Raw genomic sequence first — 27,094 nt, 5'->3', positions numbered from 1 at the left:
GTGATGGGAAATGGGGTTGGGGATTCATTAAAAAACGTTCTTCCTTTTAAAAAGGGGAGGTGGGGAGAATCAGACGTTAAATTCTTTTGCAAACATTCATGCCTAAGGAAGGGCTGGAACAGGCAGCCCGGCCGCCGGAACCGGTCGGACAGGTAGCGAGCTTGTTGACACCGTTATGTTGCAGGGCGCATGCTCACTCCCAAGTTTCCTGGTGCCTTTTCTATTCCACCTTATGAAACTTTTTCCTCGGCGTGGTCTCACTCGCGATTTAAGGCATAGGTGTCGCTGAGCCAGAAGGCTAGGAGTCGCCGGGAGATCGGGGGAGAGGCCAAGGCCGCGCTGCGGCGGGGGGACGGAGGGAGAGGGCTGACTAGGCGGAAAGGTGGGCTCTGGCCGCCAGGAGCCGGGGACCCAGCCATTGCCGCCGCCTCTAGCGGGGAGCAGCCGGGAAGAGGGGGACGCAGTCCGGGTAGGGGGCCCCACCATGCCCAAAGTCTTCCTAGTAAAGAGAAGGAGCCTGGGGGTCTCGGCCCGCAGCTGGGATGAGCTCCCGGACGAGAAAAGGGCAGACACCTACATCCCAGGTGAGCGCGGGCGCGGGGTCCGGGCCTGGGCACTGAGCTCCCGGGGTGGGGGCAGGGATGAGCAGGTCCCCTCTGCTCATCGGCTGAGGCTGGACTCCCCACCCCATGGCCCCTCTTCCAGGGGGGAGGAAGAAGTCTCTGTGAACGAGAGGATTAAGAGTGAGAGGGTTGGAAACCCGAGACATCTTGTTGCCCCTTCCGCCCAATGGGCGCCTCTAATTGCCCAGCAGCGGAACCGTTGGCTGCAGAGCGGGTCGAGGTGGCCTAGAAGGGGAGGTTAAAGGCCAGTAGGGGCTACTCCCAGTCCCACGTCCCCATGAGGTTGCACAGGGATCCGTCTAGCCCGCGGCGGCTGGGTGGGTAGAGGTCAGATCCTTTCACTCCCATCCCAGGAAGAGGGAACTTGCGCGCGGGGCCCCTGAGTTCCTCGTGGGCGCGGGGACCGGGACCTAGCACCCGCCCCCCCACCCCGCCGCAGAACCCCGAGGTCGCTCGGGAGGCCGAGCCGGGGGCTCTCTTGCGCACCCCCTTGGCTTTAACTAGGTCCGGGGCGGGGCGGGGCGGCGGCTGCACCGCCCGCAGGTCAAACCGCCGCGGGCGCCGGCGCCTGAAGCTGCGTGTCTGTGTGTCCCTGCGCGGACCCTTCCCCCGCAGTGGGCCTGGGATGTCTACTCCATTACCCCCCCGAAGACTGCCGCAGCGACGGCGGTAGCAGCAGCGGCGGCGGCAGCAGCAGCGCGGGGGAGCCTGGAGGCGCGGAGAGCAACTCGTCCCCGCGCGCCCCCGAGCGCCAAACCCGCGAGCCTGGAGACGCTGAGGGCCCCGGTGGACACCTGGCGGCGAAGCAGCGCCCCGTCGCCAGGTCGAAAATCAAGGTATGGTGCCGACTCTGCCCCCGCCGCCACCAGCACCACACCCTGGCGTCGGGATCCGGGGGCCCGCGCCCCTCCCTGCCGCACCCGCCCGCGTACCCGGGCACCGGGGAACCCAGCTCGCCGGCCGCACCGCTCCTGCACCTGCCCCTGGGCCCGGGCCAGGGCGCCTCCGCGCGTTCTCCCGCGGGCTGGTAAGCCAGCCGCCTGCGCCGCTGCGTCCCGGAGGCTGGCTCCCCGAGCGGGCACAGTCCGCCGGGCAGCCTCGGGAACTGCCTGAAAGGCTCAGGAGCAGCTTTCTCCCTCCATCAGCCAATTCCGTGTGTAAGACCCAAAGAATAACCGGGCCGTCGGGGTTCCCGTGGTTGGAAAAGAGGGACCCAGGCTCCGGAACCCTACCCTCTGGGGAGCAGTTCTTAGCGCTGTGTGAATTCTGAATTTCACATCCTTACTTGGGTTTTGGAGACTGTGGCGGCAGCTTGGCACACAGTGGGCCTTTCACAGCTATTCCCAATCCCAATTATGGGCTGTCCGTTAGACACGAAGCCTGTGCGGCGCGCTTTACATTTTCCTGTCTCACAAATTTTCTTGAATTAAAATGAAGGATAAATGAGTTAAACTGAAAATTGCCTCAGCGCCCGCACCCAGGGGCTTGGAGTGTTCGTTCCCCTCTATCTTTGCGCTTCAGCTCCCCTCCCCCACTCCAGTCTTCTAGAATTGTAGGAGACATCTGCACTTCCATGATTGCCAGCGCAAAGAAATCCGCTATCCCCAAGATTAAAGAATCCCATTCCACAGACTCAGTCAGCTAGAGCCAGAGAGTGGTATTTTAGAAACATGAGCCCCGTTTCTAGCCGGATGGGCCACAATGTGACCCTTTGCGGGCTCCTGGCCCTCGATGTAGGTGATAATTCTTGGGCGGTCCCGCTGCCCAGGAGGGGGTGGGGAGGATAGAGAAGAGGACCCAAGTGTTTTTGCTGTGTATTGGGAAAGCTTCCGTTACTTTTCCTGGGAGAGGCGATCTCTCCCCTATGCATACTCTTGGCTCCTGAGGCTTGGCCGGGAGTTGGGGGCGGGGAAGACTGGGTAGGTCTCCGTTACTTTTCCTGGGAGAGACAACCCCTCCCCTACGCGTATTCCTTATTCCTGGCTCCAGGGCTTGGCTGGGGGTGGGCCGGGGTGCATTTGGTTATGGATTGAGGCTAGAGACCTGAGCTGGAATCCTTTGGGAAGACATCTTTAAAGGATGCTCTTAAGAGGGCATACTACTTCGTGTTAAGGGTTCTGCTGAGGTTCAAAGGCAGCTAGCCTGAGGCTTTTCTGGGCCAGATGGGGTTAGGTGGGAGGGCTCAGTTTGCCTGAGGCTGGTAGCTCTGCCCTTCAGGAAATTCTACAAAGTGTCCCACTTGCATATTTATCTTCATGCTGGGAAGACAATTGAAACATTGTTTTGGATTGGATTGTAGATAGTTTGCCCCTCAATTGCCCAGATTACTCTCAAGAGAAAGTGGCTGAGGAAAAATATCCAGCCCTTTAACCAATGTTTTAGGAGATCTTTCTTCCCTGCCCCAGGCAAACAGTGCGCTGGGAGCCCTGGCTTAAAGGGAATGAATAAACCTACATGCTTCCCCAGGGATGTGGGTGGTGGGGTGGGGTATTGCTTTTGCTCTTCAACCATTAACATAGTTTCCGGAGGAGTGTTGTTTGTTTACTGAGGAAGGCAGGCAGCTTCCACCCACAGATAAGGAGACATCTTGGTGTTAAGATGCTCCAAGCCTCCAGAGTTATCAGTTGTGATGGTGGCCATTTTCAAATGACTGGCCAAATTGCCAGTGATTTAGCATGTTGTGTAACAATAGAGTTCTATGCAAAGCACAGAACTCTCAAAAATTAGTTTCCTAACCAGAGCGGAAAGCCACTAAAGAATGAGGCTCATACATGATGCATTGTTTTAACAACTTAGTTTTAATGCTTTTAAGACACTTAGCAGATGGCTCTTAAGACCAGAGGAAGGGTGAGTGTGAGTTCTTGACCTGCAGAGAGAGGCAACATCCCATCTAACAGTATGGAGCGCCTGCTGTGTACCAGGCAATCAGCCAGGAGATAAAAATGCTCCTACTCTAGTGTTCCATGATCCTCTGACAGTAGTGGTTAAAACCTCTAGGCTCTAGTTTTGTCACTTCTTAGCCGTGTGAACTTGGGCAAATTGTTAATCCCTCTGGGCCTCAATTTCCTTATCCTTAAAATGGGGATAATGATACTTACTTGTGCAGATAAATGAGTTAAGATTGGAACATGGTAGGTGCCCAATAACTCTAGCTAGAATTATTTGGGTTGGTGGGGAGACTCAATTTTTAGTAACTCTAGTACAGGAAAGTAAATTCTAAACCAGAAGCACAGTCAAAGATGTGGTAGATTCTGAGCAGGGGAAGTTTTCTTGGTGTAGATTTGAGGCCTATGGAAAAGAGGAGAAACAGGCTTTAGGGTAGTATGGGCTCAGGCCGAAACTTGTGTAAAGAAAGGACTCAGAACTATGGTGGCTGCGGTATGCAAAACTGTTGGGGGTCAGGGAAAGTTGAAAGTGAGGAGCTAGAAATGTAGCTAGGACAAGGTGAGATGGTGAAGGGACCAAGTGTGGATGTTCCCTTGAGGGAGGGAAAGGGGCTCAGGAAGGTTTTTGAGAAGGAAAACTTTAGTTGAGTCCATCTTACCAGCTGTGGTGGGGGACATATGACCTCTTCTGATATTCAGTTCTCTGATGTGTAAAATAGAGAAATAATAGAATCAGCCTCTCAGAAGTGTTGTGTAGGTTAATGTAAAATATTGAGCACTTTTGTATATTATAAATTGCCCAATAGGAATTTAGCTGACAATGACTTACAGTAAGTTTTGTTAACATCCAATATTATTTTACCTGTAGTAGAGACAAGGGATTTACCAACCTGACTACAACCAGTGGATCGGGAGAGGAGTGGTAGGTGCTGGTTAGGAAAAGTTCTTTCTCAGCCTAGCTGTCTTTCGACTGTGCGCCTTAGGGCAAGTTACGAAATTGTCTCTTTACTACAGAGGATTCTGTAATTTACAAAACAGATCAGGGTGGGGAGATGATGTTCCTCTGGGAAAGTGTTCATGCCAGAGGTCCAGGTCACTTTAAGTCCCTTTTGTGCTGGAGCCATTTGTAGAGACCCCTTCCCCATCACCATTGTCCTTCCAGGGTTTATTAGAAAGAAAGTTAACTCTGAGGTTAAATCAGTTAGTTGACTAATATTATTCATTCCTTACTCAGAGTGTGGCTGGTGGGACCCAGGTGCAAGTTTAGACTAGCAAGTGAATTTGTCTTCTTACCAGATCCCATTCTTTTTCTCTCTTCTTTTGGCCTCTCCCAAGGATTCTTCAAAGGAGTTGAGATTAGAATTATTTCAAAAGTATTCTTGGCCTTTCACCTGGCTCTGTAGTCCGGAGTCTTCCAGTAGTGACAGGTGTGTGAATGTGGAGTAGTCTTTTTCTTTTTCCATAATTTTTATTTTAATGAAGATTTTCAAAGGCAGAGTACCTGTCACCTGGCCCCAACGAAGATGAGCTGGTGGCGAGTCCCACCCATCCATTCCCTGACCCGATTTTAAGGCAAATCTCAGACATTATAAATATTTTGGAATGTGTCTCTAATAGATAAAGACCAAAATATATGATTACACTCATATTGCAATGGTGTTCACATTGCTATTTGTTTCATAAATTCATACCTTTTTTTTTTCAGTTTGCTGAATTAGGTCTACATAATGTCCATGCATTATAATTGATTTATGTGTCATTGAAGTGTCTTTTTACATATTTCCCCTCCCTCTCTTTTTCAGTTAGCTGTTGAGGAGATGGTTAATTTGTGTGTAGCGTTTCCAGCAATCTGGACTTTATAGAATGCATGACCGTGGTGTTTAATGTTTCTTGTCACCTACATTTTCTCTGAATGGTAGTTGGGTCTGCAGCTGCACTGTCCAAAATGGTATCCACAGGCATTTGTGACTATTTAAATTTAAATTAATTAAAACTAAAAATTATATCCCTCGGTCTCACAGCCCATATTTCAAGCACTTAGTAGCCACTTGACTAGTGGTTACTCTATTGGATAGTACAGATGAGGACATTTCTATTATTGAAGAAAGTTCCATTGGACAGCACTGCTTTAGATGCTTGATTGGGTTTATTTTATTTTAGCTAAAGTATGTCACAGTGGTGGGCATCTTTCCATCAAGTGGCACATAATATTTGGTTATCTCTTTGTGATATTAGCAGTCATCGAGGCTCAAGGTCTAACTATTTTAGGTTATTAGGGGTTGCAGAACAGTAATATTCTAATTCTGTCCCATATTTATTAGCTGAAATTCTCCTATAGGGAGACACCTCCCCTCATCTGCCATTTGGTTTCCCAGTGAGACAGTTCATTTAGGAAAATGATTCCTTTTATTAACTAGTTTTCAAGATAATCAGTTGGTTCACCAGAATTCTCTAGTGATGGCCAAGTAGTTTGTGTTTAAGTATTATTGTGAATCATGGATTTAAGTAGTTTACAAAAACCCATGCATTTGATATTTTGAAGAGAACATAAACTCTGTCCCTGACTCCTTTCCTATTCTGTCTCCCAAAAGAGAATTGGATGTCCCTTTCCCAGCCCCCATTGTAACTTGCTACTCATCTCCCTGACTACACATTTGGCTAATCAGACTCCTTTTCTTGATTCTCAGTCTGCAAAGGCAGAGAACAAGCCCCTACTGGGCTTGTATCTCCTATACCAAGTGAAGTAATGCCTGACCCAGGGGAATATAAATCAGTACAAAACAGAAATACAGGCAGGGAAGGAGTCAACAGTCCCTAGGATTAAGTGCCAACATTTGAAGTAAAACAAGAAGAAAAGGGAGATCTTAGAAAATGCTTAGAATGGATGCTCAGAAAAGTTTGAATTAATTTAAAGGGGGAAAAGGAGGCATAGGAGAATAATATAAATGTTAACTGCACCAGTTTTTAATTTGAATATAGTGAAGTGGGTTTTTATTGTTGGAAGGGACCGTATAGGTTTAGTTGCAGACAACAAACCCACTGTAGCTAGCTTAAGCAGGGAATGGTTAATTATAGGGTACTAAATAGATTAAAGAAAGACCAGGCTGAGCTACACTGCAGAACTGGGCCACCTAGGGAGCTGCAACTACTGCCTGTATGGCTGCCTGCTCCTGTATCATGATGCTTCTGCTAATGCAGAGTGTAAACCAATTGCCATGTGCCTGCCTCTGTTCATTTATTCAGCGTCCAAATTCACATCTTCTGATAATGCATGTAATTGGCGGAACACAAGTCCCTACTGGGCTATATTTAAAAACAATAGCTGCAAGGGAGCCTCGGAAATGTCATTTCTAACTTCCTGGTCTCTGCAGTCCAGAAGGAGCAGGAATAGAGGCTCAATGTCTATCCATAGGATCTACTACAGCTTATCTCGTCCAATCTCATTTTCAAGGGGAGAAAAGTAAAGCTCAGAGAGGTTTTGTTGAATTCCTCACAGTTGTTAATGCTGAAGTCCAACCAAAGGAGCCTTATTCTTTTAATGTTGTTGTATTGCATAATGGGGGAGATATCTTCTGTGCTGTAGCTGTTAGCATTGACAGTCTGCCATAAAGGAATCTGAAGATATTTCTCACCATGATATGAGACAAACAACAAGGTTCTTCTTTCCCTTTCCCCACATCATGCCCAGACCCATGGGTCTGTCAAGTGGAACTGTAGGCACAAGTTTTGCAAGCCACATTCATTTCCAGTGTGGGCACCTACAAGTCACGTGGCCATGGGCAGTTTACAGCTTTTTGAGCCTCAGTTTTTTCTGGATTCTAAACATATAGTCCCTTTATCATCTCTGCATTCGAGAAGGTTCTCGTTCTGCCATATAGCAGAGTTGTGATGCTAAGGAAATGGTAAGTGGGACCAGGAGCAGAAATTTTATCCCCCCTAAATTGGAGAAATAGTCTTAGTATGTTATGAGCACTCAAGCATAGCAAATGCGTCAGTGGACATGTCCAAATGGCTATCAGAAGGTACCTTGGGCTCATAATACCCTCCCATAGGAAAGGTGGAAGCATCAACAGAAAATAAAAGGTTTTTTAATTTTTACTTTTTAATTTTTATTTTAGATTGACAGGTAAGTGACCTTAGCTAGCTTTGAAGTTGGTCGAGGGCTAACCTGAAGTCCCTACCTCCCCAGACGCTCCCGAAGTTTTCAGCAGCACTGATACAATGATTGGTTTGTTTCTGCTACAGAGGCTTGTTTTTTAGACTAGAGGGGAACTTTGTGTGTTTTTTAAAATGAAAGCAGAGATCCTGCGGAAAACAAGACAGCAAGCAAGATAGCTCCAATCCGTGGGGCTCGAGAGTTGCTCACTCTCTCTTCATTTTTCTCGCCCTGAATTAATCTGCAGACTGACGTCATCTCCCACCATCTTGCAAAGTGTTAATTTTGGATTAAGGGTGAAACTATTAAGTTTTTTTCAGAAGGTAGCAAGCATGGTGTAAATACCACCCCTGGCAGGTCTGGAGCGGTAATATTAAACACATTAATATTTTCATAGCAAAACACATGAATATTGACACCAAATGGGAAAAAGTCTATGCATCACTCCATGTCCACTTGGATCAGGTTTTATATGGGAGAGAATGTTGGTTTTCAAAGCTTTTTGGATTACAGAGTTGGGGATGAAAGTCTAGAAACTTGTGGCTCACACTGAGGGTTAGTGCCCCTATTCTTTCAGCATAGAGAGAAAAATTCAAAAGCCAAATGAGTAGACAAGGGGTTTTGACCAATTAACTTTTATTTAAGAGTTAGGACTTATCGAGCACCAGATTTTTTTTTTTTTAGTAGTTTTTCTTGATTTAATTTCTTAAAAATCCCAGAAGGCAAATATCGTTATGATCTACATTTTGCAAGTGATGAAATTAAGGCTTAGAGAGGTTGAGTAACTTGTCTACGTCCCAGAGTCTGAAAGTGGTGGAGCAGGATTTAAACTTAGGAAATTGGGAAACAGACTTCGCTCTTAGCTTATTCTGCTGAAGAGCTCATCTAATACCATTTTATTATTTTTACATGTGGGAAACTGTGGCCCAGGGATATTACATGACATCATACAACCTAGGCAGGTCTAAGTTTTTATTTGATCCTCAGCCTTTCTGTCTCCCCATTCCACTCATTTTGTAACTAAGATAACTATTATGTAACTAGTTTTGGTCTACTACTTGCAGAGTAGAATAACAAGGTAAAATAGGTTAACCCTGTTTGAACCTTTAGGAGGTAGTGTTAGCGATGAACTTGTGTAAACATAGTAAAGATGGCTTGGTGAGCAGACATGTGACCAAGGAGGGATTGCTGGTCCTCTGGCTCCTTGGATGTCATTCCAAGAATCAGGCATGTCTTCTGCCTTATGCAGCCCTCTTGTGAGAGAACATTCAGAAATGTGGCAGATGTGGTATGCTGTAGAGGATGTGATACGTCTGTTACTATTCCAGTTTTAATCTATTGCTGCTTCACAAATGACCCCAAATTTAGTCCCTTAAAGTAATTGTTTTCTAGTTCTGTGAAATGACTGGGCTAAGCTGGGTGGGTCTTCCCTGTGCGGCTCTTCTCTTGCTATTGTAGTCTGATGACAGCTGGGGCTGGAGTTTTCTAGGGGTTTTCCATGCTATGAAATGGGGATGAATATGAAGGTGGAGAAATGGAAAAATTTCCTTTGCTGAGGCATACTTGGAGAATTTTCATTTCTGCTCCAAGACAACCAGAGGAAAGCTCCCCCTGAGGAAACAGGGTTACCTCAGTCTGCATCCCCTCCTTCATTCTTATTTTCTCCCTAGCTTTCCGTATCTTGTTCGGATGATCCATTGGCCCTGTAGCCCCTTAAATTGTCACCAATATCCCTTCCCTCTTCCCTTCAAGATTTTATTCTTTTCAAACAAAATAATGCCAGTGATTTGAGATTTTTCATCCTGGACCGTATTAGAAGGTATCCATATTATAAGCTGAGCATTTTAAAAATAGGAATTTACCGAAAGGATTAAAGTAAACAAGAGTTCGGATTTGAACTACAGTTGGTGAGTCCTCAGGCACATTCTGCAGGACTTCCAAAAGATAGTTCTAGCTTTCTATATGCTTTTATACATAATTACCAGGGTTAATTGTCTATGTTCTATTTTATTAGCCCCTTGCTGTGTAGAATTGGCCTTGAGAAGCTCTAAGTACTCAGTTTGCCAAGACTTGGGTCATATTTAGGCTTTTCACATCTCTTCAAGGGATGCAAGACCAGAATGAAGACTGCTGGACAAGGAGACCATGACCTGTCCTAGAGAAGCCTTGGGCACAGATGGGTCTACCTCAGGCAGAGTGCCAGGCCCCACCCTCTGGGGAGCAGAGGCAGGGTGCGAGGCAGTTGAGGGCCTGGAATGGCCACCTGTCTGAGTCATCAAACTCAACCCCTGCAGCTGTCCTCATTCTGGTGTCCCCATCTCCCACCCACTCTGAACTGTCTTGCTTGTTAGGGTCTCCAAAGTAGAGCCCTAAGGGGGACCCTGCCCTTCTCTGCTACCAGAGCTCTCTTCATTGACTGCTTTCCTGGGGCTCAGGCTAGCCACGGGGAACCACACAGTCCCCTGTTTCCCAACACCCTCTCCTGGAATACTCTTTGCTACTCGCCTTCTCTTCCTCCTCATGGCTGAAGATCTCACTTGCTCTGGATGCACCTTCTCTCTTGCTCCACGTCAGGGGTAGGCGTCCCTCTGAGGTGTGTATTACACCCTGTTTTCCCAGGTATGAGTAGCCTGTTGACTGATCTGCTCCCCGACTGCAGCTTCTTGGGGAAGAGCCACCCTGGTGACTGTATTCCCTCCAGCTCTGAGCTCAGGGCCTGTTGCAGATCAGGCACTATTTGGTCAGCTGAGACTCATTAAGCTGCAAGCAGATGAGAAAACTGGTTCAGACGAGGCTGACAGGAAAACCGTATTCTGTGGTCTTAGGCCTCCCTCAGGTCTTTTGTATCTCTTTGTATTTGCCACCTGTGAGCCACTGCCTATCAGCACTTTCTGACTGTGCACTGGCCCGTGTCTGGGCTTGGGGCATGGGGGACAAGAATGTGCACAGACATTTACTGATGCAGCATGCTTACTTGAGGAAACCAGATGAACTCTGAGGAAACATTTCTTTGTAGGAGCTGGTTAGAAATGCAGCGTGTAGGCAGGCCCCTCCAGACATCCTGAAAAAAACCCCGCATTTTAACAGTCTCTCCTCCCCCACCAGGGGATTCATGTGCACCTGAGGCTTGAGAGGCACTGGTCTTATGGGTGGGAGAATAATGCAGCTAGGGACTGTTATAGTTGGACAAGCTACATCAGGGAGGAAACAGTTGCACTGGGTCTCAGTGGATGGCAACACCCAGTGGATGAAGGGAGAGTTGTATTTGAGGCTAGGAAGGTACTGAGCCAGGAAAGGACCAACTCTTGCTAATGATGTTTTTCTGAAAATAAAGCTTTTAGATCCTTTTATGAGTAGAATTTTGGCCGAGCAATTGAATCATTCTTCTAAAGGATCTGATTTGGTAACTAGGAAACCTTTGATGAGTATATTAGATCTAGTGTTTTTCACCACATAATTATAGATTCAGTTTTCTTTCTCAGGGGCGGCCAATACATTGAGAGAACACTGAAGGCGTCCAGAGCCTGTGATGCAATTGTGGCTTTGCTGATAATGAAGCTGTGAGATCCTGACCAAGTCACTTCCAAAATGATCATTTTATTTGTTTATAATTTTTTGTGTCAGGGGCACAGCTCAGCTAGGCAATTCTACTCTGGGCAGTATTAGCTGAGGTCACTCATTCAGCTGGTGGCAGTTACAGGCTAGGCTGGAAGGTCTAGTGAGGCTGTATTTATACCCAGCACCTCAGTGTTCTTCTCTGTGGCCTGGCCTCTAACTGTCCACATGGCTGCTTGGGCTTCCTCGCAGCATGGTGATCTTGGATTTCTAACATGGAAGCTGGCTTCTAAGAGGGAAAATGTAGAAGCTGCAAGGTCTTTTAAGACCTGGAACTGATACATTATCTCTGCATCCCACTGATCCAAAAGGAGAGGAAATAGTCTTCATCTCTTGATGGATGCAGCAGCATGCATTCATGGGAGGAAGGAATTAACTGTGGCTGACTTTGAGGACTATCTGCTACAGGCTCCATGATGTTGTCAGGACCTAGACTCCTTTTTTTCTGCTCTCCCATCCTCAGCACTGGCTTTCCCGTTGTGGTCCAAGGTGGCTGTTAGATCACTAGCCAGCAGGAAGGAGTAAAGGAGGGAGAGGGCACCATCCCTCCCCCTTAGAGTATATTCCATCGGCTGGTAGTCCTAGAGCCATGACTTGCTTGCTGTAAGTCTGGGAAATGCGGATCTGGGAGCAGAGTATCCTGCTAAAAATTAGAGGTCTGTTCTAAGGAAGAAGGGGAGAATGAATGTTGAGAGGAGCTGCCAGTTGTTCCATCTTCCCCAGAGCCAAAATCTGTCTGGAATTTTTAGGAGGCAGAAGCCCCAGCCAGGCCAAGCCTAGAGACACAGGGATGTGGGCTCCTGGGGTGAGCACCCAGGATGTGTCTGCCTACTTTGGGGTCCTTATAGCCTCTCTCTGTCCTAGTTCACCACAGGCACATGCAGTGACTCGGCGGTTCACAGCTGTGACCTGTGTGGCAAGGGCTTCCGCCTACAGCGTATGCTCAACCGGCACCTCAAGTGCCACAACCAGGTGAAGAGGCACCTGTGCACCTTCTGCGGCAAAGGCTTCAACGACACCTTTGACCTGAAGAGGCATGTCCGCACACACACAGGTGAGGAAGGTGGCAGGTGCTTAGCTTCTGGTTTTATTTTGATGGCCAAGAGTTCCAGTTTCTTTCTCACTAAAGAACAGAGCTAGGAGCATGGAGTAGTGTCATGTTTCTGGAAAGATCACAGTATGGGGCACTTGGTGCCAAACCATCTGGGTTCACCTCCTGGCTGTGCCGCCTGCCAGCTGTGTTACCTTGGGCCAGGCAAGCTCCCTCTCTCAGCCTGTTTTGCCCTGTGAGACGGGACTAATGATACAAATTCTGGCACAGCATGAGACAAATACTGGCTGGAGGTGTTCTGAGAATTGTGAGGCTGGATACAATGCTGCGGGATAGCGTAGTTCAACCCCTCAGTTGGGGCCGACTGCCGGGATGTGGTCCCTGTGGTCCCACGGGTGGTATTTTATGCTTCTTTCTTGTGGAGTAAGCCCGTGTCTGAATAACATCATGTTCTTCCTGAGAACTCAAAAAGAGAAGAAAATGGTCAGTTCACTTAGAGTTGACTGAGCCTCCTACTTGAGGCTGGCAGGCAAGCGTCTTCCTCCTTTTGGGCCTCCCTCAGTTTCCCTCCTCATGAAGTGTGAATCTGGCTCCTCTCCAACTCATGTCACAGAGAATCCTGGTAGTGCTCATGGGCCTCTCTCTCAGCCCTTCTGATTGGTGACAGCCTTATTAGTTTTATCTTATAAATATTTGGCCTCCAGGCTTCTCCTTGAGGTCCACAGTCTCCATCTTTGCAGAGTGATTCCTTGAGGAAAATTCTAAGGATGCCACTTGCCTGCTAAAAAAAGTCTCCAACTCTGGGCAGGGGGAAATCCAATCTCCTCATTTTGATGGGCTTCATATAAAAGCCCCTCACATCTGGGTTCCATCTTCAAATCCCCATCCTATCCTAGCCCATCTCAATCTCATTCCATCTTATTTCATTTCATTTTAACCTATCCCATCTTAACCTGTTCAACCCCATCCTGGTTGCTTGCTACTCACTCTTTCCACAGCCTCATAGAAGTTACTGTATATAGTACCCTTGAACTCTGAAGCCTTTTCAGAATTTAGGATTTCCCCTGGCATTTTTGGTAGGAATGGGGAAATGTCTATTCCTCCCTCCAGATAGGGTTTCCAGTCCCTCAACTCCCTACAGGACCCTTCTCAGACCGTCTAATTCAGATTTCTTTTATAGCCCTTCTGCTTCTTTGTTCTTAGAGTACTGGCCATAGCTGCCTTCTTGGCCTGGGGAGAGTGTCCTCCACCTTAGAGGGTGGGCTGGCATACTAAACATTTCTTTTTTATTTTTTCCTTTTCAAATACTTTTTTTCTGGAGGATATTCTTCATTCAGATATAACAGACATCCAGAGAAGTACACAAATCATACACGCGTAATTCAACAAATTTAGGAATTTTTACAAAGTGAACACACATATAGAACTAGCCACCAGACCAAGGAATGGAATATTTCCAGACCCCAGAAGTCACTGCCCACTCTCTTGTGCCCCCTCCAAATCACCATCTCTTTCCTTAAAAGAAACACCGCTATTTATTGCAACTTCTAACAGTATGAATTACCGTTGCCTGTTTTTTAATGTAATAGAACTAGAATTCTACAGTGTGTATTCTTTTGGGTCTGGCTTTAAGACTTCTTTTTTAGACCCTAGCACCAATGAATCAGTAAAAGTTTGAACTCTGTGTGGCCAGGCTGGTACCTTAGATTGGAGTAGGGAGAATGCTTCGGGTATGTCAGGTTGGGGGTGGGTCCCGTGGGGTGGGTAGAGGTTCCTGTAGGTGGGGGAGGGTTCTATAGTTGGTGGTGGGTCCTATGGGTGTTAGAGAGTCCTCTGTAGTGGTGGAGGAGCCCAAGGCTGTCAATGGACCCATCAAGTGACTGCGAACCTAGCCGATAGACAACTGACCCCAAAGGCTGGCATAAATTGGGGACCACTCATGCAGTCATTCGTCATTGTTTGCCCGGGAGCGTTTCCGAGCTTTTCATCTCTATCATAGGATTTCTTGAGGGCATGGCTTATTTTTTCTACTCCTTGCCTGGTAGGCTCTATGGTCAGGTCCTCCATCCTGGCCTTTAAAACAAAGTGAAGGGGCTCAGGGGACATTGCTGTAATAAACACTGAGCTGATAGAGTGGCCTCATCAGGGCCTGAGTTAATTCTCTGTTGATGGAGAATTAACAAGGAAATATTAGAGAATGACTGCTTCTCAGGGAAGAGTTTGCAAGTTGAGTCAATGGAATTAAAAGAACTCTGAATCTGAGTTAGCAGTTTATTTGGGAGATGATCTGAGGAGGCACAGTGAGGGGTGGAGAGAAGAGATAGAGGAGAAGATCGCCAAAAAGAGTGAGTTAATGAGCAGGTTACCACCTTGGGCAATTGGGGCTCAATCCCACTGGGGTCCTTTTGAAGAAATATATAAAATACACCTCAGAATTTCTCCAGGGGTGAGGAAGCTAGGACTTGAGAGTCCATCCTGGGACCCTTCCGGACAGTCCTCCACCCCCATTTCCCTTGCGGGCCTCTCATATTTCCTGGTGAACATCCTCAGACCTGAGATGCAGGAAGCCACTGGCCTTACAAGAGCTACCTGAGATGACCTGGTGGTAGGCTGAGGGGATTTGGGTGGAAGGTTGACAGTGTGCCCAGGGAGTAGAAGGATTAGCAAGTGGGTGGTGTGGCTTGGCAGAGAATGGAGACCCTGCAGAGGGTTATGTAGCTTCTTCAGATGGCAGCAAGCTACGAATGGTCACTTTCCTTCATGCTAGGCCCTCAACATTTATCATCTTATCCCAAACAACTCCAAGGAGTTGGTAGTGTCCTTACCCCCACTTCACAGATGAGGAGACCAGGCTCAGGGAGGTAAACATCCATATGTGGTAGAGCTGGGAATCAGAATGGCTGGTCCTGAAGTTCATGGTCTTCTGTCTTCTATAGAGTCTCTTTGGCCCCCTTTGCCTCCCCGTGCCTTTCTTATTCAGCATTCTCCTAGAGGCTGGGGCCTCATCCAGCCTGCCCTATTTCAGTTTCTAGAAGCCTGCTTGCTCGGCAAGAAGGTGAGATAAAGGGAAACCTGGCACAAACTGCGCATTTCAGCCTAGGGTTTAGCAGGTTGCAGAGGAGCCTTAGCATGTGTTCAGTGGCATCTAGATGTCCTCTGCCCACAGTGAGCAAGAAACATTCCCCAGACTCCTGGGTTCCTCTACCTCCAGCTCCTCAAAGGTGATGCTTCTAGAGATTCTTATAGAAGGAGCTGAAATCATTGAAGATAGTGAATAAAAATGCCTTCCACCTGATGCTTTCCCAAAGGGCTTCACATGGTTTATCCCATAAGGGGAGAGGCTAATACTGAGCAGGTATCTAAGAATGAGAAGACCTGCAGCAGCACCGGCCAGTACAGCAGCCGCTGGAATGTGGCTGGTCTGATTGAGGCATTCTATAAATATAAAACAGGCATTAGCTTTTTGAAGACTTAATGCAAAATAAGAATATAAAGTATCTTAGTTTTTAATGTCGATTTCATGTTGAAATGGTAATATTTTGAATATATTGGGTTAGACAAACTATCATTAAAATTAATTTCATCTGTTTCTTTTAACTTATTTTAAAGTAACTATGAGACACCGTTAAATTACAAAGTGGGTTGCATTTTAATTTCCATTGGAAAGTACTGAGATCATTGTATCTACAAATGACCATTGAAAATTTTTAATCATAATTTTGACCCTTAAAGTGATCAACAAATAAAATTATGGAAATGTCTTGAACTGTTTTCCCTGTGCTGGTTTATTTTCTACTGGAGATTTGTCTTCAGGTAATAATGGACCAGAAAGAGGAGCCAGGAGCTTACTGACAGAGTAGCTGGTAGCAAACTGAAAAAGCAGGGCCAGCCCTGGGCATGCTGCTGTGCTGGTCGGGGGCCTGGTTTCTTTGTGTGAGAGAAGTGACCTGCTATCTCTTGAGCTCTGTGCAAAAGGGATAATCAGTATAAAGCTATTGACTAGTAAGTAAATGTTGTTTTTAAACTAGAAGCAAAGATATGGGCACTGTTCACAAATACATTTAGACAGTTGCGTGAAGGGTATGTTTGCTCATAGTTCGATTAGGCCAGACCATGACTGATTTAAAACTGCTCTGAGACCCTTCTTCTGAGATTGTAGCTATGATATTGATAAGGTGGGCGGAGAGTGGGATAGAGAATCAGGATTAATACTCCTATACTCCATATTTCCTCCTATCCCCTGCAATTACTGAGAGGACAAGGTATCCAAGGAAAGACTCAAAACACAAGGAAACATCTTAGAAAAGATCCAGGGAAACCAGAGCCTGAAAATGTCTTGCCTTAATATCCACACCGATGAAAGAAAAGATTAAGATGTCTTTTTTGGATATGACTTCACCAAGAAAAGAGTAAATCAGAGGAGTATATGTGAGATGGGGATAGGGGATGTTAGCCACATGACATCTGATTCAAGATTGGAAGACAGAAGCTAGTACAGAAAGAACTGTAATATTTTGCAGAACTATTTCAGCAAATGAGTGCCTATTTTCAGTCCAAATTGTCTTAGGTCAAGTTCCCTAGATGCAGATTCTGAAATGGTGGTTATTATAATACGACTTGTTGAGAGAGGGCTCTCAGGAGAAACCTGTAAGGGAGTGGGGAGCAGGACAGGATAGAGGAGGGAGCTGAGCAGGGTGTGACCTCAGCTGGAGTCCAGCCCTGGTCTGATCTCATGGGGCTCTGGAGTTGGGATGGCACCACAGCCTTGTCTTGTCTGCAGACAAGCCGGAGACATTTCTGCACCACGTCAGTCAGACAGTGGTTGAGGTCTGCCTCACCCCCGGGCAGAGAGGTCAATTACTCAGTGCCCATTCCTCTGAGAAGGGGATAGCCAGAAGCTGTTAGCTGCTGACACACACAATAGCAGGGAATGATGCACTGACTCAGAAGACGGTCTAGATCAGGGACCAACAGCATCCACTATATGCATAGCAGAAAAACTTGCTCTATTTAATTCAAATTGATAGGATCGCAGAGGCCAACGTGGGAAATTATAGCTGTTGATCCACCTCACGTCAAAATGGTGGGGAATGGGGATGAGCTTTAAAGAAACCGTGCTCCTGAAAAACATCATGTGTCTGTTTTTAGAGAATATTCTTTTAGATTTGTGTAAGTGTTGAACCAGCTGAGATGCATCCTAAGAATGGCCGTCCGTTGAGCGAATGATTTCTTTTTGGCGGAGGGAGATCTGTGTTTCAGAGTAAAGAATAATAACTAACTCTTGCATGTGCCAAACTCTCCTCTCAGTGTCTGCACCCTCCATACTCAAAGTGCAGCCCATGCCCCAGCATAACTGGCAGCACCTGGGAGCCTGTCGGAAACCCCGAATCACATTTATTGAGGGCTGTGTGTCAGATGTAGCCTGGGCATTGTTTACTGGTGTGGCCAGATATGCCAGGCTCATCAGACAAGTATCACTTTTATTGAAAGTATTTTCTTTTTCTTGTTTGTAAAATGACTACTTATCCTATAAGACTACAGCCACTATAAAAGTCGTAGAGGAGAATGTGTAAGTCACTACTGACGGTTGGAAAGGGCGCGCACATCTGTAGGGTCCCCAGCTCAGTCTCTGGGGAGCACGGTGCCAGGGGACACAACCCTTGTTGGTTTTAACTTTACAACTCTGAAATAAAAAAATCTGTTCAAGGTGCCTGCCATTCCTATAGAAGCTTCTGAGTTCCCTAGAGGGAAGCCGAGGAATTCGGAGTTGAGGTCAGGGAAGTGGGGAGGGGGCACTGTGTTGGTCAAAGCCCAGCATTTGTCCCGCCCCCTGGGATGCCTTCTCACCTTATCTTCCCTATGTCGGCCACATTTGAGAGAGACAGAAAGAAGGCAAACAAATCCCATCTTGATTGAAGAAGAAGAAACAATGGTGTCTTTGTCAGGAACCTAAAGGGAAGGATGGAAGGGATCAGGGAAAATGCAAATAGAGAGGTTTGGAGCCGGGCAGATGGAAGAAAAAGAATAAACTGCCCTCCACTTCTAGTAAGTTGAATGCTGTCTTATGGGATTACCTCCTTCACTCATCAAACTTTCTCTCCTCTACATTATTTCGACTTAATTTTTAGCTAAAAAGTAATGTGAAAGGGGAAAAAAATGACACACAAAAGTAAACCTCCCTCCTCATGCCCCCATTCCACTTCTCAAAGCAAACCACCATTTAACTTAAAAATGTTTTTTTCCCAGTTTTAATATACTTTGCTTTTTTCATGTAGTATATGTATCTTGAAGATTGTTTTATATCTGCACGGGTAGACAACCTCACTCTTTCAATTATAGTCAGGGCATTTCTTAAATATGAGATTATGACAAAATTTCAAATATGAAGGCACCATAATTTTTCTTTGCCCTAAACTGATAACACTTATTTCCAATTTTAGGTTTTTTTCTTTTATTTCTTTCTTTAAATTTCAGACAGTACTCCCATGAATATTTTTGTATATCCTTTGCCTGCCTGTGTGAGTCTTTCTGTAGATAATTTTCCTAAAGTGGACCAGCAGGTAAACACATTACGATTTTTATGGGCATTTTTTTATGGATATTTGTCGCCCTAAATATCCACTCCCACAAGGAGGCCTGCAGAAGGCTTCTCGCTGAAGCGCATGTTTGGATAAAGTTCAGTAAAGGAGCACTTAGCTACGTTAAGGAGAGCAAGCAGAAAACGCCAGTAAAGAAGAATTTTCTTTGGTGATATGAAGCTTGATTTTGGTAGTAAAAATAGCAAATTTGAAAAGAAGACACCCTTTTTGATAACCCAATGCACAATATTTTTTGCACTAGGTAATACAGGCTCAGAACACAACATTCAAAAGGGTAGACAGTGAAAGAAGCCTCTTCCCTTCTCTCCACCAGCTACCTAATGACTGTATTTTTAAAAATTATCCTTTTTTTTTTTTTTTACTGTGAGATGATGCAACCAAAAGTGCATACAAATACAAAAAGATACATATAGGCATAATTTAAAGAAAAATACTAAATACTCAAGTCCCAAAGAGCCAGCTTGTGAATGGAGCAGATCTGTGTCATGTTGAGCCGGATTGTAAGATCTTGCAGTTGGGTCCCATTGAGTACTTAGTATGTGCTGGCCCTTTGCGTGTAAAGTCTCAGTTAATCCCCAGAGCAGCCTTATAAGGTGGGCCTGAATATTATTCCCATTTTACAGATAAGAAAACTGAAGCCTGGGCGAGTTCAGCAATTTGACCGTGGACTCAGTACACCAGCAGCAGATCTGTGATGCCTGGGTTTTCAGTGGCTTTGGACTCTTACTGTCTCGGTGTCAGTGTTATTGGCATCTGGTGCAGGGATGGTGATTTCTGCTGTCCCACTTCAGACGTGGACAAAGTTGGCCTTTGCTCGAGAGCACTAAGGTTGTTGAGACCCCGTGTCAGGGAGGCTTTGGCATCAGTCCCTCTTGTCTGGGGCTCCTCTCTGGCCACTTTTATCTCCTACCTCTGATTTCATGGGGGATAGGAAGCTCCAAGAAGGAGAAACTTGTTTCCAACCCCAGAAAGAGTCACCAAGGGGCAGCTGCATGACAATGTTTGCCTGCACCAATGAGTGAGGTATGAATGTGGTATTGACAGAGGAGGGGAAACAGGCTCATGAACACCAAAATTGGTCATAACTGGAGTTTTTAGGGCCTACTGTCTCCTTTTCATCTCAGTGTCTGTGGATCACCCATCCTCCAAGCCAGGCTCATTCCCAACTCTCCCCGGAAAACAACAACAACAACATGCTGCAGCCACCCCCATTCTGTCCACTGTCCGGATGAGGCAGGGCTCTGAATAGGCCTTGTGGGGTGCACAGCTAACCCATAGAAGATGCTCAGCTGATCAGCTGAGTGGGGAGAGGAAGGAGATGTGACCCTGTGCATGCTAGATTCAGTCCTGGCATGCTGGCATCTCCAAGGGACAGGGATCAAGCAAAGCAGCGAAGCTACCTTTTCAGCATTGGAGGTAGAAACAGACCCCCATGGGTAGGGTTGGGAGCATCTTTTTCCAGGAATCCAGAATTTGTTGCATCCAGGTGAAAGCCTGGTTAAGTGTTCTGGTTTCCCCACCTGTTTAGATGTTTTAAAACAGTTATTTCCATTAACTATTGAAAGGAGCAGCTGGTCTCTAGGTAGATTTCTGTTTCGATGAGCTGTGGGCTTGAAATCAGGTTTGTTGCTTGATCTGCCAAAAGTGAGGGGAGCCAGCTGCCATGTGCGTATATTCCTCTGCAGAGGTTTCATAGCCCTTAAATTTGTAGAAAGCTAGCTCCAAAGATGTAACCTCTCATTCACTCATTCATTTAAAAATTATTTACTGAGCACCTATTATGTGCCAAATGCTGAGAATTATAAAGTTTAACTTTTGGCAGTTTTTCTAGAATATGTGAAATATATCATAGGCCTGCATTTCATTTGAATAGGCTAGAGTAATATCTCACCATAACATTGATCCAACACAATTTTTTTTTTTTCCACAAGAGTGTTCAGGAAATGATGTGTCCTTCTGGATGTGGAAGAAAAATGAGTGATTTGAATTGTTCAGGTGTTTGGATGGGGGTAGGGAGGATATTTTTTTTCCATTTTGACTTCCTTTATTTTATCCTCTGTATACTTTAAAAAATCTTTATGAACAGAAGTGGCTCCCTTATCCCCCTTTCACAAGCTACCATTAAGGAACTGAGGACATTTAACCTTGAAGAGAAGAAATGGGGTGTGTGGCTGACTTCAAATACCAGAATGCTGTACCTATGTATAATTTGGCATCACTTTAGACCTATGACTCTCCAAGTCCTGGTATAAGCTTCCTCAGCATCACCTGGGAAAATGTTAGAAATAGTCTCAGCCTCACCCCAGAATAAGGGGTGGGACCAGGCACCTGTGTTTTGACAAGCCTCTTGGGTTAGAGATCCGCAGCTTTAGCGTTCAGTTCAGTAGGTTTGGGGCGGGGCCTGAGACTGCATTTCCAACAAGCTTGCAGGTGACACAATTCCACCATTTGTCCGACTGTACCAGGTTGTACAAGGCAGTGTGACATGAGGCGAGGGTGTGGGCTGGGGCACTGCTTCCTCCATCTCTATAGTTTTTAAAAGATGGGATCTGGGTAGAGCAGTACAACAAAATGCCATGGTGCTCTTAAAGAAGAATGAAATCAAGCTGTAAGCACCAACTTGAAAAAATCTCCAACAGTAGTATTAAGTGAAAAAAAGTAAATTTTGAAATTATCTTTTGATGAATTTGCTTCCATTAAAGCCAGCATATAAAATCATGATAATTTCCATTATTGTATAAATACAATATTTAAACATTTTAAATGTAAATTTTAATAAACCTACTTTTCAATATTTTTTTCAACAACTCGAACATTCTGTAAAGAATAGCTATTAAAAAATATATGAAGTCATGTGATTTTACTCCTGTGGAATATAAAATGAAAAGTACAAACGAAACAAAAATAAACTGATAGGTACAATAAAATGGTGGTTACCAAAGGGGAAAGGTGGAGGGGCAGGGATGAAGTGGTAAGAGGAAGGGGTCAAGTATGTGGCCTGGAAGGAAAGCAGACCTCCGGTGGGGAGCACACGGCAGAGCGCACAAGTGTAGAATGCTGAGCACTTGAAAATTATGCAATGTTATTAACCAGTGTTACGCCCCCCCCCCCAAATTAAAAAATATATAAAACATCTACATAAGGGCATACATTTGTCCTTTCACCTCAAGCTCCAGTATCACTCCACACGGCACTGTCAGATCCTGTCCTTATTTAAAATTTTGTCCTTGTTTATTTTGTCCTGTACTTATTTAAAATTTTGTTCATCATGGATTTCGTAGTGTATTTTGAATTTTAAATATTATTTATCTTGATGGATTAGTATGTACTCTTAAATTTTATGCCTCAGATTTTGGGGATTCCTCTAGGCAGTGGCCCTCCGGGGCTCTGGGCTCTGAGATGGTCTAACTGATGGCTGCACCCTCTCTGCTCCACATACCCCCAGCACCCCCAGGCTTCCACGCTTATATGACACTGTGTTTCCTTTACAGAGATCTTACTTAAGTCTTTGTATCTGACATTCTGACCTCCCGCAGTCAGGGTGAGTACCTACTGTGGAAATAGGAACAACTGTGCTTTGATAAGGCTGAGCTCCCTGGTGTATATGGCACGTAGGAACTCTCCATCTAGAAGGCAAGCCCCACTAACATTAGCCCAGTTCTAAAGCCAGCACGAGATCTAGTTTGGAAATGCTTTCATAACTTAGCAGATGTCATCAGTGTCCTACTCCTGACCCCAGTCCCTGCCATTTCTAGGCACACCCATCCATGCAGCAACTGCCCGCATGTGCAGCCCTGCTCTTGAGTTGTTGCTAGAGCTCACTCTACCTACGTGAGGCAGACTAGAAGTGCCAGGGAGGGAAAATCTGTGTCACCCAGGGGCAACACTCCACAGGGCTGCTGGAGCAAGTAGGTAAAAACCCAGCTCCCAGCGGGTGCACGACTCTGAGGTGTTCTACACTGTTTCCTGACTTCCCAACTGATTGGACTCCTGTTGCCTGTAGCAGATACTGGCTTGATGACTCTACCTGGTAGGGGCTCCTTTCCATGTCCCTGTCTCACTTCTTCACCCCCTTATGGAGCTTTCTGGCATCCCCTCCCAAGTAACTCCTTGTATTGGAACCTTCGTTGCAAGGTTTGTTTCCTGGAAAACCCAAACTAAAATAAAAACAAGGTTTACTTTACCCACTCTAAAATCAAAACATTAGGGCATACAAGTGGGAAGAATAAAACTGTATCCATTTTTTTTTGTTTGCTGGGGAGTATGCTGTGAATCTTTGTGGACAGTTTTGTTTCCTGCCTTGTTTTCCTCCTGTTGAATCTTTGGTCATGATGATTTTCTTTACTCCCCATTTCCCCCACCCTCAGCCCCTAGCAACCATTTTCCTACTTTGTTTCTATGAGTTTGACTTCTCTGAATATAAACAATACCAGTGCAGTATTTGTCTTTCTCTGTCTGGCTTTTCACTTAGCGTAATACCCTCAAGTTCTATCCATGTTGTCGCAATAGCAAGATTTCCTTCTTTCTTGTGGCTCAATAATATTCCATTGTATCAATATACCACATTTTTTTTATCCATTCATTTGTTGATGGACACTTAGGTTGTTTCCATTTCTTTGCTATTGTGAACAATGCTGCTATGCACACGGGAGTGGAGATATCTCTGAGATCCTGTTTTCATTTCCTTTGGATATATATCCTAGAATATGATTGCTGGCTCTTATGGTAGTCCTATTTTTAATTTTTGGGGGAGCCTCCATACTTTTTTCCATCGCTGCTGCACCAGTTAACATTCCCACCAACAGTGCATAAGGGTTCCCTTTTCTCCACATCCTTGTCAACACATGTGTTATCCCTTGCCTTTTTGGTAATAACCATTCTGAAAGGTGTGAGATGATACTGTGGTCATGATTTCCATGTAGCTGATTATTAGTGATGTTGAGCACCTTTTCATGTACATATTGGACATCTGTATGTCCTCTTTGGGAAAATGTCTATTCAGTTCCTCTGTTCACTTTTGAATTGGGTAGTTTGTTTTTTTGCTGTTGGGCTGTCCGTGATGATTTTTGATGCCTTCCTAGGTGGGAGGCTCTGGCTTGGCCATGACCAACTGGTGATTTGTCTGCCCCTCGCCCCTGTAGGCATTCGCCCCTACAAATGTGACATCTGCAACAAAGCCTTCACCCAGCGCTGCTCCTTGGAGTCTCACCTGAAGAAGATTCACGGAGTACAGCAGCAGTATGCCTACAAGCAGCGCCGGGACAAGCTCTATGTCTGTGAGGATTGTGGCTACACAGGCCCCACCCAGGAGGACCTGTACCTGCACGTGAACAGCGTTCACCCAGGCAGTGCGTTCCTCAAAAAGACATCAAAAAAACTAGCAGCTATTTTGCAAAACAAGCTGACATCCACACTTCAGGGGGATGCCAACCTGAGCGAGGAGGAGGAGAAGTGAGGGAAAAGAAGGGAAGAGACGCCAATGTTGCCACGTTTACATGGATTTTTGGTTTTCAGGGTCTCCTGCCCCACCAGCTTTTTCTAATTACAAGTGTTCAGTTCATTTCTCTGTTCTTTTGGGGCCTCCGCAGGGGGATCTGTTCTAAGGCTGCCAATTATAATTGTGGCATCTGGCCCCCTGTAAATCGTGTCCTATTGAACACAGTGACATTAGGAAAGTTTATGGATGACTAATCACCATGCAGAACTATGTGTTTTTTTTTTTTAGGATTGTCACGCATGGGGGCAGAGATGTTCTTAGAGAGACCATCATTTTATGGTGCCTTGAAATAAAAGTACTTCCACTTGAAATGCTACTCAAGCAAGAAAAATGAATTTTATCTTGAGAGAGTTTACAAGAATTATTTTAATAAATGAAATGTTCTCATGAAACTTCCTTATAATAATAAACGGGGGAGCGTTGAACTATATAGCTCCTTGTTTAGGGCTTATTGCATGACATTCTACTTTAGGTTGTTTGGCAGTTGATTATTTTGTATCAGTGGGTGGATTTAAAGAGGCAAATCTTGAGCGTGGGGCAGGAGCCCAGACTGCTGATGAAAAGAAAGCACTGACAGCTGACATGCGCACTGATTTGCAGACACCTGGGATCAACTCAGTAGGTAGCTCACAAATGCTCTGGTTACTTTTTGTGGCCTTGGAGCTACTGCTTCCGGGTTTCTGGGTTGGGGACTTGCTGGTAGAAGGCACTTCTCCCTTCTTGGAGTCTGGCACTGGGAACATTGTGTGGCAAATGCTAAAGCGTGAGGAGTGCCCACTGGCACACAGCACACTTGTGGAAGGGGCAGCAAGCAGCATCAGCAGCCTCCAAGGCACGTGACTGCTGAGCTTATTAACCTTTGGCCACCTACATCTCTTCACCTGGGAGGCCTGGGAGATTAACAATAAAGCTGACTTGAGACCATGATAGGGCAAAGGGGAGGCAGCAGGCCATGGGGAGAGGGCCTGGTGAGGTGGTTTCAGGGTCCTTCCAAGCATGGATGGGCAGCAGAAAGGGCCCAATACCCTCAGGAAACCACGGTGGCCAGGAGAGGTATTATCCCAGTCTCCTGAATTGAGTGAGTGATTAGCCACGTTGTCCTGCCCCTTGTCCCCTGGGCACTGCCTGGGCTCAGTGCCTCAGATCCATTTCTACCCTAGAAGATCAAGAAAATCTTGCTTTGGGACCAGGCTGTTCCTTAGTCTAGGAAACATTGGATGATGAGCCCATTTTCTTATTTCCTTCTTCCATTGTCCCCCTTCCTCCTCAGTTCCCTTCCTTTCCTCTCCCTCCTTTCCTTCCATTTTCTCTCCCTACTTTTCTCCCCCTCTCCTCTCCCACACTGTGGGCCAGGCATTACGTCAAGATCTGGACAGTGTAAATAGCATATCCTATAACTTGAGATAACGCTTCTCTTCCAAATCAGCACTTTTCTTTTAGAAAGAAGGAAGTCAACCCTCTTGCAGGACAGCTACAATTTGTGGGGTGCTGCACACGTCCTTGGAGCACTTCTGTGGCGGGGGGCGGGGGATGGAGGCGGTCAGCTCCCTGTGCCCCTGAGCAGATGACGTGACAGCAGAGGCCAGCAGCTGACGACCAAAGAGGCCAGGAATTCTAAATCTGCTCAAAATCCCTTTTTCTTCTTTCTTTACTCTCCCTTCAAAAAGGAAAGAAAAGGCCTCAGGTTTGACTTGGACCTACACAAGAGAGAAACCTGAGACTAGGGCAGGCTTTAAGGGACCCTCACCCCTGGCTTCTCTTAATGGCAAGGCTCAGTTCCGTGGGGCCAGCCCAAAGGGCCGATGTGGGTCCTGCTCAGACTCATCTGAAGCTCTGGGTGCTTGGGCTAAAGCTGCGGTGCCACATGGTCTAAATGGTCACATTTGAGCATCAGCAGTGGCAAGGGTTCCCCTTGGGACCCACGGCAGCACAATGGTATGAAGTGTAGCCTCCTGGGGCAGAGCCAGGGCTGAGGGCTCAACCCCGGCTCCAGCAGGCAAATTGCTGACCTCGCATTGTGTCTCTTGATACAGAGAAGAGAGAGGCTAGAAGGTGGCTGATCAGCTTTCTTTAGCTTTCTGAGTCATTTAGACAATAAAAATGAACATTCTTATATGGGAATATCGAGATGGCTATGGCTGGATCGACTGGCTTGTGGCCTGTTTTGTCCAGGAAACTGTAAAACTAGCTGATGTGACATTCTCTTTAGGATCAGGTTTTTATTAAACAGAACTCTTGGTTGCAGGTGACAGAAACTCAGTTTAAAATGACTTTAATAGAAAAGGGAAAGCTAATAAGTCTAGGGTTGTTCTCATTTCAGGTGTGGCCGGATATAGGTATTTAAGTCATGTCATTATCCCTCATCTTTCTCTCTTATCCAATTTCTCCCAGGTGGCTTCTTTCTCAGGCAGGACAAAGTAGAAACTGAATGGCCACTCACCTGTGGACTTCTATCCCACCATGCAGCAGCCCTGTAGAAGGAGGGTTTGTTTTTTAGCCAAAGATCTTGGGTTGGTGCTTTTTGTCTTGGTTGGCCCAAATTGGCTCTTGGGCCTGCCCCTCATCCAATCACTGTGCTCTGGGACACAAGGGTCTCTTGGCCTAGGCCTGAGTCGCATGATTCTGCCCACCCCTGAAGCAGGGGTGGAGAGACAAGATCAATTATACC

At 46.0% G+C, this 27,094-nt stretch overlaps 1 protein-coding gene across 1 annotated transcript; it reads left to right on the top strand.

The window, feature by feature from the left end:
* The first annotated feature begins 436 nt into the window (after window positions 1-436).
* OVOL2 (ovo like zinc finger 2) lies at window positions 437-26,254 on the top strand. The gene is made up of 4 exons (XM_016146117.2): window positions 437-584; window positions 1,239-1,459; window positions 12,144-12,333; window positions 24,071-26,254. The coding sequence occupies exons 1-4, from the start codon at window positions 485-487 to the stop codon at window positions 24,382-24,384; spliced, it is 825 nt and encodes a 274-aa protein (XP_016001603.1). The 5' UTR covers window positions 437-484; the 3' UTR covers window positions 24,385-26,254.
* The last annotated feature ends 840 nt before the right edge of the window (window positions 26,255-27,094 follow it).

The sequence above is a fragment of the Rousettus aegyptiacus genome, unplaced genomic scaffold, assembly GCF_014176215.1.
Source record: "Rousettus aegyptiacus isolate mRouAeg1 unplaced genomic scaffold, mRouAeg1.p scaffold_m13_p_12, whole genome shotgun sequence".
Classification (NCBI taxonomy): Eukaryota; Metazoa; Chordata; class Mammalia; order Chiroptera; family Pteropodidae; genus Rousettus; species Rousettus aegyptiacus.
Note: the sequence above shows the minus strand (reverse complement) of the source record. Positions and strands in the feature narration are given on the sequence as shown.

What these genes read in the sequence shown, in the direction of transcription:
- OVOL2 (XM_016146117.2), top strand. Translation starts at nt 485, where the DNA reads ATGCCCAAAGTCTTCCTAGTAAAGAGAAGGAGCCTGGGGGTCTCGGCC. An exon ending in TCGCCAGGTCGAAAATCAAG is followed by an intron (nt 1,460 to 12,143) that starts GTATGGTGCCGA and finishes TCTCTGTCCTAG; the next exon opens with TTCACCACAGGCACATGCAG. An exon ending in GCATGTCCGCACACACACAG is followed by an intron (nt 12,334 to 24,070) that starts GTGAGGAAGGTG and finishes TCGCCCCTGTAG; the next exon opens with GCATTCGCCCCTACAAATGT.